This window comes from Drosophila subobscura, chromosome A, assembly GCF_008121235.1.
Source record: "Drosophila subobscura isolate 14011-0131.10 chromosome A, UCBerk_Dsub_1.0, whole genome shotgun sequence".
NCBI classification, from domain to species: Eukaryota; Metazoa; Arthropoda; class Insecta; order Diptera; family Drosophilidae; genus Drosophila; species Drosophila subobscura.
Window position 1 is genome coordinate 18,027,615 of NC_048530.1, and position 11,760 is coordinate 18,039,374.

The window sequence follows — 11,760 nt, forward strand, 5'->3', positions numbered from 1 at the left end:
AACACCCCTAGCAACCCCATCTCCTCTATCCGCTTGTCTCTTTTGTATCAGCAAGAAAAAGAGGGGCAAAAAAGTATATTATAAGCGAGAAAAGGCATCGAAAAAAAAGGAACACACACACGGGGACATTGGTTCTCTAGGGGGCGCCACTGAGCCGCAGTTGTCGTCGCCCTTTGTGGGCCATACCTTACCCTTAAAGAGCCCCCTCCTACTTCCCCTCTTGTAAAACAAATTTCAGCCGCATACATTTTTAGAAAAGAAATTGTTCTGATTACATTTGCCAACACTGGCAGAAGAGCATAGGCTGGGTCTGGCTGAAAATTCGTTACGCAATAAATGTACATAAGCGGAAATACATGCCAAGCTCATAGAACCATCGGTACGAGTGGAAAACCTTAAAGCCCACGGGCTTAACTGAAATCACTGACATTTTGGCCATAAATCGCTTTTAATGAAATCATTTTTCAAATGAAAACACAAAAAAATAAACCAAAACCAAAACCAGAACAGAAAGTGATAGTTCTGAAAAGGGCATCAACAATTTCCCGTAATTAAAGGATATGAGGGGAAATTGAATGAAATTGCAATGAACAAATCAAAATCTTCCACATTTTTCTTCACATTTAAATCTTTTTCTACCTTTTTTCTTTTATTTTATTTTTATATTTTATTTAATTTTTCTGTGTTTATTTTATTTTTGTCTTTCTCTTTGAAATTAATTTTTCCAATCTTTTTCTACATTATTTTCTACAAGTTTTCTATTTTACTTATATTTTAAATAACGCTCTTAAACAGCTGAGCTCCTGTCTCTCTTATCCCCAAGCATCCCCTTCTATCCCCTTCTCACTCTCTCTCACTCAGGCCCTTCCTTCACTTGCTTGCTCTGCAATCGCTTTCTGTTAGACATTGCCTAACATTTGCCGTCAGTCTGGCTGTTAAGTAACAGAGAGTCAAGCAGTCAAGTCGTTAACATTTTTGCATTTTAGGTCAGGTCGCAAAATCTATGCAGCAGCAGAGGGGCGACAGCGGCGTCAGCAGCAGCAGCAGCAGCAGCAGCAGAGGTGGCCGGCTACTGTCGACGTCGAAGTCAGCAGCGACGCATGACTAGTTTTATTTTGTGCTTTTTTTCTCTCCTCTACGCTACTACTTCTTCGGTTTCTTCTTCATCGCTTTGTGGCTGTGTGTGTGTGTGTGTGTGTGTGTGTATTTTTGTCGTCTTCGTGAGCTGGCGGCGGCATATAATTTTCACGGCAAGTTCAACGAACTTGCGAATTTTTTTCTCCCACTTTTTTACTTTTTCTTGAGACCCTCTAATCATAGCAAGGGTACACTAGTTTTGACTTGTATTAAGCCAAACATAAAAGGCATATATTTGTACATGCAAATGTGATCGATATAGAGGATAATTGTGTAATCGGATATGATCTGTGTATCGGGATACAAAAAATATCAATCGCAATGGGAAAATGTTCAAAAGTGTATGAGACAATAGTTTTCATCGCTTTGGCTATTTGTAATACAAAATAAACTTAACGTAATAATAGTATTTGCTCTAATTATATGCAAGTCTTTGCACTTAAACTAAATGAAATACATTTGAACATTAAATAAACCTAAAGAACAAAGCTCAGAGCACTAAATTCAATTCCTAACAAGCAAACAGTGGAAATTTAGGCTCTTAACAGGTTTCATAGGTTTCCCCCATCGGTGGTAATTGTTTATTGTTACAACTTTTAGGATTTCCCTGGTTTGGAGCAGACTAGAAGCAACCTTTAAGAATATATTTGAATATACCATTAAGGAAAGGGCATTTCAACGCCCATTTCAATGATGAGTTCTTTGTGCACAAGAGCAGAGAGGTAGTAGGAGAGTGGGGAAATTAGGTTTTCTAGTTGCTCGTTTTGCTTCTTTTGCTATTTTCTTCTGTACTGAATTTTCTTCTGCTGTTTGCTCCTCTTCTGGCCTTTCTTTTGATGGTTGCTCTGGTTGCTATTCTTTGCCTGGGTTCCACCTCATCAGCATCTTTCTTTCAACATGGTTGTCCCCTCATCTTACTCATTTTGGAACCTGTTTTCGGAGCATCGAACGAATAAGCCGCCGCGTCGGCATATTCCATCAAGTTCAATCGCAAATTTTTCGAACATGCGATTGCAGGTCAAATCGATGATTGATCGATTGATGGATGACTTAATTATGGACTCTCCAGCTCTAGTGTTTCGATACTTTAATTACAGGGAAGGAAACATTAGTGTGATTCGGTTAACACAAATGCACGAGACTTTCTAGCAGAACAAAATACAAATTATCAGGTTTGGTGAGGGACTGTTCCAATCTCAATCTATCTGGTCATAGAGGACACACAGTTGCACTCTCAGTTTGGAATTTGAAATTCCCTGAATTCATTTATTATGCAAAAAAGGATCTATTATTCGTGTCCTTTATGGAATATGTCCTCGATGTCGCGCATGTGTTTATTATGTACCCTTAAGAATATCGGGGTTACCGAAAGGCATGGGCAAATAAGTTACTCAAATGCGGTCATGCATATGTGAGTATGTGTACTCAATGCTCAATTATTTGAGGATTGGGTTCGGGGCTAGAGAGTCAGAGGAACGGTGACACCTACGAAGGACACACGTGACATGGAGGTACAGTCTGCAATTAATGAAGCGGAAATGCAGGCCTAAGCAAAGTTCCCCCTTAAGATGATCAATTGTTTATCCTTGCAACCAATCTTCACAGAAGATAAATTCCTTCGTAATTAGTTTAAGCTATCCTGCACTTTATTTTGGGACACTTTTAGCTTTCTCTTCCCTTAGCCACATTTCTCGTATCCCCTTTCTGCGTTATCTTCTTTACACTTCTTTCATTTGCAATTATCGCTTCTTGCTCTTCCTTTCTGCTTGCTCTTTCCCACAGTCACTTTCAGCATCTTTCTCTCCCTCGAATGTCCCTTCCTTTTCGTGCTTCCTCCTTTTAACCATACATACAACATATTTAATCAGTTTTCATTTCATTTTTCTTTCCTGTCCTTGTTTCATCTCTCAACCCATTTTCATTTTTCTCTCTTTCGCAACTATTATCCCATTTATCGTCACTTTCTCTTGGGTTTTCCATTTTCCCCTCGGACGCAGCCTCATCTTCCACGCCATCTTCCGGCATCTGGCGGCCATGTCTTTTATTTTCATCTCATCTCCCACTTTTCCACACTGTTTTCCTCTCCCTCTATCTGTCTTCTCTCTCACTCGAGAGAGACCATTGGGCTTGCTTCTTTTTGTTGTTGTGGCGCTGAACACTAACCTTAAAGCGGCTCATTTTCCGCTGCTTTACCACGGGCATCGTTGTTGCCTCGTGTTTGCCTTCTCTCCTTCCTTCTGCTCTTCGCCTGCTTCTTCGTGGTTTGCTGCTGCCGTTCGTCGTTGCCTCGGGCCCCAATGGATGGTGGCGTCTCGGTTGGAGGCGAGGCGGCGGACACACACAGCCGGCAAACGCTGCTGTTTTTTTTTTGTCTTCCCTTTTTGGTTTTGTGTTTTATTTCAGGTTCAGGTTTTTTTTCCTCTCTTTATCCACACACACACTCTCTGAGTTTTCTATCGCTCTCTTCGTTGTTGCTGTGGTTCGTATGTTGTTGTTGGATTTTGCACTTCACTTTTAAAAAATAATTACACCGAAAAAAAAGGAATTCAGAAAAGAATATTGGAATACACGTGTCCCTCGTTCCCTGCTTTGGTAGTTTAACGGTACTGCAAACACAACTCTGTCGCATGGCTCTCACTCTCTCTCTCTGTCTCTCTCTCTCTCTCTCTGTCTCTCTCTCGCTCTCTCTCTCTCCGTCTCTCTCTCTCTCTGTCTTCCTCCCAACAATAGCTGGTGCAACTGCAAGTTGCAACTACAGCAACAATAATGATGGGAACACCGCGAATATGCAACACGACGACGCTGGACGACGATTGCGAACTGAAAACATAAAAAAAATAACGTCCATTGAAGCGTGGCAATCAACGGAGGAAAAACTACAACAAAAACAAAACAAACAAAAAAGGAGGGGAGAAACAAAATTGCAATCGCAATTCGTGTTTCAGTCCTCGTCTTCGGCTCTTCCTTTTCTTTGCTCTTTAAACATCTTCTATTGTGTTTTTAGTTTTTCCCTATTATTATTTCCTTTGCTTTTCCTATTGCTGCACCTCTCTTCTTCTGCTTTACATTCCGCTTTCAGTTGTTCTTCTGCTGCTGCCCATTTCCATTTCTGTTGTTTTCTCTACTTATTATTCGTATCCTCTCTCTCCTTTCTTCCTTTTCTTTTCGCTCGTTTCTTTGAACTTTTGTTCTTGGATCGTATTCTTCATCAATTAGCCATCTTTTTTAGATTCTTCTGTATGGTTTCTGGTCTTCTTTTTCCTATTAAATTCCCTTTTTTTCGTTCTTCTACTTCGGCTCTTCATTGTTCTATGCCTTTTTTTTGCTTACTATTTCGTAATAATGTGCTAATTTCGAGTTAAGTTGTTTTTAAGCTTTCTCCTTTTTTCGTTCCTCTTCCCCGTTCCTCTCAGTGTTTCGTTCTTCCCAATTCTTTACTTTTTCCTGTACCTTAAACCTTCTTAAACTCAAATTCTTCCTCCTTTAATCCGTTATATTTAATTTCTTCCTTCTTTTTTCCCCCTTCCCATTCTTTTCATCTCCTCTTTTCTCTTTCCGCTCCTCATCTCATCCTTTTTCGTATGGCTACTTTTCGAGGCGTCCGTACGCGCCTTCTGGCTCGAAATTGTTTTGTCGACTGCAGCGGCATCTTGCCACCAGTGTTGCTGTTGTTTGATTGCTGCGGTGTGGGGGAAATTGGTGGCTTTTTGGACGGATCGGGACGGCGGGAAAGGGAAAATCACGCACCAGGACACGAGACAACGATGGCCCGACCGCCGAATCCAACAACGAACGTTTTACAACTGCCGCCGATTCGAGGCGCAGCTTCGTTTGTGGCTTCTGCCTCTGCTTGCCTCTTTCACACGTTGCAATGTTTCCTTCCACGGTTTTTTTTTTGGGGTTTTTTTTTGTGTGTTTAAGATACATTTTGAGGGGTTTTTAAGCCGAGTTATTTAAGGATATGATTTTTGCTTTGTTATGTGTGTATCTATGTAGATATTTATGTTCGTTTGTTTCTCTCTTGGTCATTGGAGAAAAAACAAGAGTTGCCACAACAACAAGCCGCAAGAATAATCAAAATAAACTAATTAATCGGGTCGAAAGGCAGAACAGCAGAGAAACAAGACAGAGAAACAAAACAGAGGCCAAAGAAGCCGGCAAAACAAGCAAGAAGTAGAGAAAGATGGATAGATACGAAAGATTTAGAGGAAAATTCAGACAGACATCGATAAAGAGAGACAGAGACACAAACAGCGATAGAGAGATAGAGAGGGAGACCGAAAGAGAGTCAAGCACACTTCAGAAGAGAGCCTAAGGACGATACACGAACCCAAAAGCAAATAACAAAAAATGAACAACCGTCACTCCCAATTAGTTTGTAAATGTTTACCCGTAATTACAGCAATTTTAACCAATAATTATTACTTTCGCAACACTGGAAAGCTGTCACTGGCGTTATACGCCCACCACTGAATCCAATCGCAACACGCAGTTCTCGCAAATTACGCGTATAAATAATAAATTCGATTTTTGTGGCGAATTGGCAGCAGGCCGGGAAATTTGACACGCGTGTAAACAAGCAGAGCAACGCAAAGAGACAGGCAGTGAGTGACGCGACCTACGACTACATTAACAGTGCAAGAGAGAGCGAGGGAATGTGAGTGAGCAAGCCATTTACACGTTAGCAAGCAGTTAAGAGAGAACAGGCTCCTAAGAAACGAACAGAGAGAGAGAGAGAGAGAGAGAGCTCAAATGGGAAAACTTACAGAGGAACAAGCAAGCAGAGCCGTAATGCAAAAGCTGACAGTGGAGCAAGCAGTTTTTGCAAGTCTCCCCAAAAGGACAAGCAACTGAGAGAGCAAGCAGTTCCCACAGCAAGCAGTTTTATGGGAAAGCAGCTAAAAGAGAACCAGAGAGAGTAGCGTAGTCCCATCCACACGTGCATGACTCTGTCGCTGTTGTTCCGCATTTAGCCGGCTACAACGTCACTGTTAATACCATGCGGAAGCGCCGGCTGCGGCTGTTACCTCTGATATGGTTGTGTCAATGGGGGCAGCAGCGGCGGAGGCGTTCGGCCAATTAAATGTTAGGTTATGTGCACATACATCATATTTGACTGACGACTGACGCCGGCGGTGGCTCTGTCTCGAATTAGCATCGAGATTGGCAACAACGGCGTGCGCACCGACATCGCAACCTGGCCGCATCAGCAATATTTGCTCCGAAATTTGCGTTAATTTGCAAATTGAGTGAAACAATTTTTAAACGCTTGTATCCGGCGCCCAGAAATCAGCAGCAAGCTGTAGGAAAAGCATCTAACAGCGGCAGCAGCATAACAGCTAGTCAATAACAGCAGGTGAGAATGGCTGGTAACGTTAACAGGAGAGCGAAAACTGTTAAAGAGAAAGAGCGCAGAGGAGCTGTAGATTATGACTGTAAACTTTATCAAGAGTGCAGCTTCTCTGTAAACTCCAAAAGTTGAGTGGACTCTATGTTAACTTTAACAGAGCATGTCAGCGAGACTGTTGTCAGCAGCGTTTAACAGTGGCTGTTTGGGGTGGCGCAGCAGGGGCCGGGCTCTGCAGTAAAGCCTGCTTTATAAATGATGAATGACGTTGCCAGGTTATTATAAGTTTTTGGACATTTATATTCCTACATACGTGCATATGTATCTACTGGGATTTCTTTCTTTTTTGGTCTAATTATTCCCCATTGGCTTCTGCCAGTGCTTGCGCCTATTTATGCTTATCAGCTGTCATTTTTTGTTCGTTAATTTCATTAAATTCATGCATACATTCACACACACAGATACACTCATATGTACATATGTGTATAAATGTGAAGAGACATCGCGGCAGCACAGAATCGGAGCAATCTACCCAAAAAAGATGTGGGAAATGGTTTGCTGGAAGGGAACTGCGATGCAAAATCCATATAGGCGGAGCGGGAGGCTTGTATGGGCTAAGCTGCGTGTGGGTTGGGCTGGGTGGCAGGAGGGGGTGTTGATTGTACAGCAAAATGTCTATGTGTAGGCCTCTGCCTTATGTACTCTCTCTCTACCGCTCTCTCCTTCTTTTTCCATTTATGTATTGTATATGTGTTGAGTGTGTGTGTGTTTGAGTGTGTACAGCCAGGGGGCAGGGAGATTGCCACATGCCTCAACCCACAAAACGAGACGAGATGTTGACAACAACAACAACTAACACAACACCAAATGGCAGTATCATGGAAGCCAGTGTATGCGAGCGGGGGGGGCAAAGGTTAAGTACCCCAAAGAGGTGCTGGCAGAAGAGCGGAGGCCGTGGCGATGGATGGAGGGCAGAGGCACTACCACATATTGGTGCACTCGTATTTGCAGCAAAATCCATCTAAAGCGAAAACCTAGGGACACCACCGCGGACAACAATGCCAGCGTAGATGTCCGCTTAAAAGAGATGGCCAAGTGGTTGTCCACTTCAGAGAAAGAGAGAAACAGCTGTAGAGAGTAGATGTCCATCTACGAGAGATGGGAACAGTTCCTTGACCCATCTAACATTATATTTCTAATGATCTACTCTTCTAAATATGCAGCAAAAGGAGAATGAAAAATGATTGGCTTGGCTTTCTTCTAAAGTTGAACTATAATTGAAATAAACCATAAGTTGGAGAGACTATGCATTGACAAAAAACGTTCCAACTGGTTGGATTAATTTATAGAGACCACTGACACTGATGTGCTTATGTAAATATGTATGTACATATGTGTGTATACGTATGTATACATACACATATGTATGTATGTATGTACATAATATTTTTTGTTGCCTCTGTAACTCGAGTTGGCAGCTCCATTGGGCATCCAGCTAGCTTTTCTTTTACATATTGTGTGTACTTATGTACATACATAGATGTTTATGTATTTCATGTATGTACATACATATGTACATATGTACATATTCCCCTCTCTCTTTCATTGTTTTTTTTTAAAGCATTGCTTTGCTTTTCATATTCCCCTCCCTCACTGTTTTTAGCTGCTTTTATTTGTTTTTTTCTTTTCTTTTGCATTCCCCTCTCTCTTTTACATTGCCTTTTCTTTTATACGCTAATTTATTTTCGCATACATTTTTCTACATTTTCATTCAGCGCTTGCTCTCCCTCGCTCTCTCTACATCTCTCTTTGTCTATCTATGGGGGAAAAGCGTCTGCAACTGCAACATCATCTGCATGGTGCATCTTCAACACAACAAAAGTTTAAAGTTGCCTGTTGTTCAGACATCGGCCCCGTTTCTGGCTCTGCCTCTGCCTCTGCCACTGACTACAGTTTCAAAGTGCAATAACCGTTTGCCATTAACCCATCGATGGGCGGAGTGCCGGGCCAGTGGACACCCAATGGCTGGAACCAATGCCAAAGGAAGATGGATAAGGTTTTTCCATCGAGATTGGGTCTATGGTCTAAGGCTTTTCATACTGACTAGAAGCGAATTTACATGCGGTAGTAGGGCCATTTTAATGAACACATTAATTATCCTGATGGTCAAAATAAAAAATAAAAATGTTACATTTTCTAAAACTTACAAAACAAATTGATTTTCTATGAATTTTCGGTAAAAAAAAAAAGTATATGAGCACATTTCAGAACAAAGCGTTTCTCATTTCTGATTCTAGGTTGGTTCACAGTTTGGTAACAATTTTCAACTAAATATTTAAATAGTAAACGCACTCACCCGAATGCCAATAAAGCGCGCTTCGAGTAGCTCCTGTTTCCTTGGATTCAGTGACGTTTGAAAATGTTCCATTTTATGATTATTATTTCTGATTCGAATGCGGATTTAGTTTGCAATTGATTTCAATTCTTCGAGTCTTTCTCCCATTCGGTAGGATTTTTCCGGTCTGCTTAACACATTTTAATATGTTTTAGTGTTAACATAATTAACATTTTGTGGATGGCCTTCATAGTTTTTGCATTTGTCGGCAAAAAATGCCACAAGTTTTGTCAGCGCCATGATCTGTCAAGTTTGAAATTCATCTGAAAAAAAATATTTACGGATTTTAAAAACGAATTATAATTGTACAATGGAATTTCCTCAAATAAGTTTTTATGTGTATGCAACGCACTGTCCCGACTATTACTGTCTTATCTTTTACAATTACCTTATCGAAAAGTCTTTGATTTTTAAATTTATAGAATTATTTGTAGGACGATGATTTGTCTATTACTTTGTATTCAAAATTCAAGTCTTTTTTCATTTGATTACAATTTGAGAGTAATCGATTACTTATTGAAAGCCACAACGTTCTGTTTTCATAAGTCTATGCAGATAGTGTATCTTAAACATCTAAATAATCGAAATACAATTTGATCAACATTAGCTTTTGGCAATATTTTGATTTGCCTACCAACTGGCTAGGCGCCAGACTCTTGTCATACCCTTGCCTAAAATATGAAAATTGTTCTTTAATGGGTTTCAAATGGATTGATTGGGTGCCATCTGAGGTTAAATCGGACCACACTAGGGTTAAATTTGTGCGCAAGCTGAGTGTCCAATAAGTTGTTGTTGCTGCTTCTTCTTCTTACACGCCCTCTCCATCTTTTCCCTCATCAGCTATCACTCTCTGCTTGCTATTCGTCTTTCAGACCACGAATGAAGCTTTTGTGATCGGCTTCATCGCGGACGAATGGCCAACTCAAAAGAAAAGTGCAAAAAAAGATATGCGAACCAAAACTAGACCCACAATCGTACGCGCCGGCCACGCCTCTAGGCGGCAATCAGCAACGCCAGCAGCAGCCTTTTCACTTACACACACACACACTCACACACAGCCGGGTACAAAGTGCAATAATTGAAGGAAATGCTTCTACGGAGTGCGTCTCGCACATGGCCCCAGTGCTGACATCCCTCAAAACGAAATTGTTTATTAGATTCCTATTTGATTCTTCCACATCGGCCATCCAAAGCTGTGTGAGCACCTTACCCTAAACTAATACACCTTGTGCGGGCAGATGATGTCCAAAAACACACACACACAAACCGACTTACTCGCATAATCGGGAACACACACACGAGCAGATACCCTTATGTGGATCGTAACACACACACACAATCAAGCTAGTACATATGTACGTACCATTTGTGGATTGCTTTTTGCACCGGTATTTTTTCTGCTTTTCTGTTGTGTTGTCTTTGTTTCTTCTTACTTTCTGGTTTGCTTTGTGCTGCTGCTTCCAATTTGTTGTTGCGACTGCTTTTTATTCCCCTATTTTTGCTTTTTTCTCATATTAACTTTTTGTTGCTTTTGCAGCTGGTTATTTCTCTCTTATTTTTATTGCTTTTGTGGCCGTTTTCTCTCTCTCATATTTATTGCTTTTTGCAGCTGACTTTTTATCAAATTTGTATTGCTCTTTATCAAAAAAGTATTGCTTTTGCGGCAGTTTTTTTTACTTTGTCCAATTTGCATTGCTCTTGCGGTTGTTTGTTGGTCGTACTTTTTTCAATTTTGTGTGCTTTTCCACAAAAAAATGTTTGTTGATTTTGCATTTATCAAAAATTACATATTTCCTATATAATATTCATTAGCCTTTTGTTTTTGTTGTTGACTTTTTCATTTGTTCACAATTTCGGATTGCTTGTTGTTTTTGTTGTTGCTAATTTCAGTCAATTTGTAGGGCTTTATGATGGCACGAGAAGAGGGCGGGAGGGGAACGGTACAAATGGTTGTTTGAGGCCGGGCGAGAGGGTCAGTGGCGTATCAACGTTTTGAGTACTACAACAATGACATATGTGTGTATGCATGTACGAGGTGTTTGGTGGGGGGAGGGAGGGAGGGAATCAACAACAGAAACAAACAGTAAAATAAACCGCACGCACACAGAAAAGCGCACAACTTAAATATACTACATGTGCATATACAGCCCTCTCGCTTGCTCTTTAGCCGACACTCACTGCTGTTTGCCTTTTCGTTTCAGTGTCTTTCTTTCGCTTGGATTTTCTTTTTTGCGAGGTTAAGTTTTCCTTTGCTTTTGCAACTTGTGCGTCGACAGCGATATGTTGCTGATGGGGGCCGGGAGGAGGGCACGCACTGGGACAAGGGGCGCGGCGGTTCGTACGAGAAGCCAACGTGGATTAGCCGCTTAGTCGGTATTACCACTGCAATAGTTATTCGAGTAAACGTATTGTAATTTATTTTGTGTCACAGTAAAAAAAAATGAATTTATTTAGCCAGAAGCTAACACACACACACCACACTAACACTAATGCCCACACGCGCGAATTAAATGTGCTAAAAAATACGCTCAGCTGTGCGGCATTTTGCTTTGCTGTTTGCGCTAACAGGCACATTTTGTGTCATGTTAAGCGCACAATTGCGTGTCAAAATCATGTAGAAACGCAATATGTGGAGTAGAGTTAATGTCACTACCAACAGATGGCGCTGAAAGCCATGTCAATGTGGTTAACATGTTGCGGGAGCTTTCAAATTGTTTTAAACATTTAAAAATTAATTTGAGTGTGTAGATACATGCATAATTACATACAAATAAACTATAAATAACCTATAAATTAACTACACATAAATAAACTATAATTTAACCATAAATAATATGGATATGGCCACTATGCGAGAAGGCCTAAAGCTTTTTCTGATCGG

The 11,760-nt window shown here is 40.8% G+C and overlaps 1 protein-coding gene across 2 annotated transcripts in view; it reads right to left on the bottom strand.

Annotated features, from left to right (window-relative positions):
- The window catches only part of LOC117890648 (serine/threonine-protein kinase tousled-like 1), an 84,664-nt gene extending 74,252 nt beyond the window's left edge, over positions 1–10,412 (bottom strand). The window contains exons 1-2 of one of the 2 annotated variants that reach the window (XM_034795614.1): positions 10,243–10,412; positions 8,841–9,142 (exon numbers count right to left, since the gene is read on the bottom strand). In XM_034795614.1, the coding sequence (XP_034651505.1) occupies positions 8,841–8,912 (72 nt within the window). In that variant the 5' untranslated portion in view covers positions 8,913–9,142; positions 10,243–10,412. Of the gene's footprint in view, positions 1–3,300; positions 3,550–8,840; positions 9,143–10,242 lie in introns of those variants that run through there. The other variant, XM_034795632.1, reaches the window with a different exon arrangement.
- Positions 10,413–11,760: the final 1,348 nt, after the last annotated feature.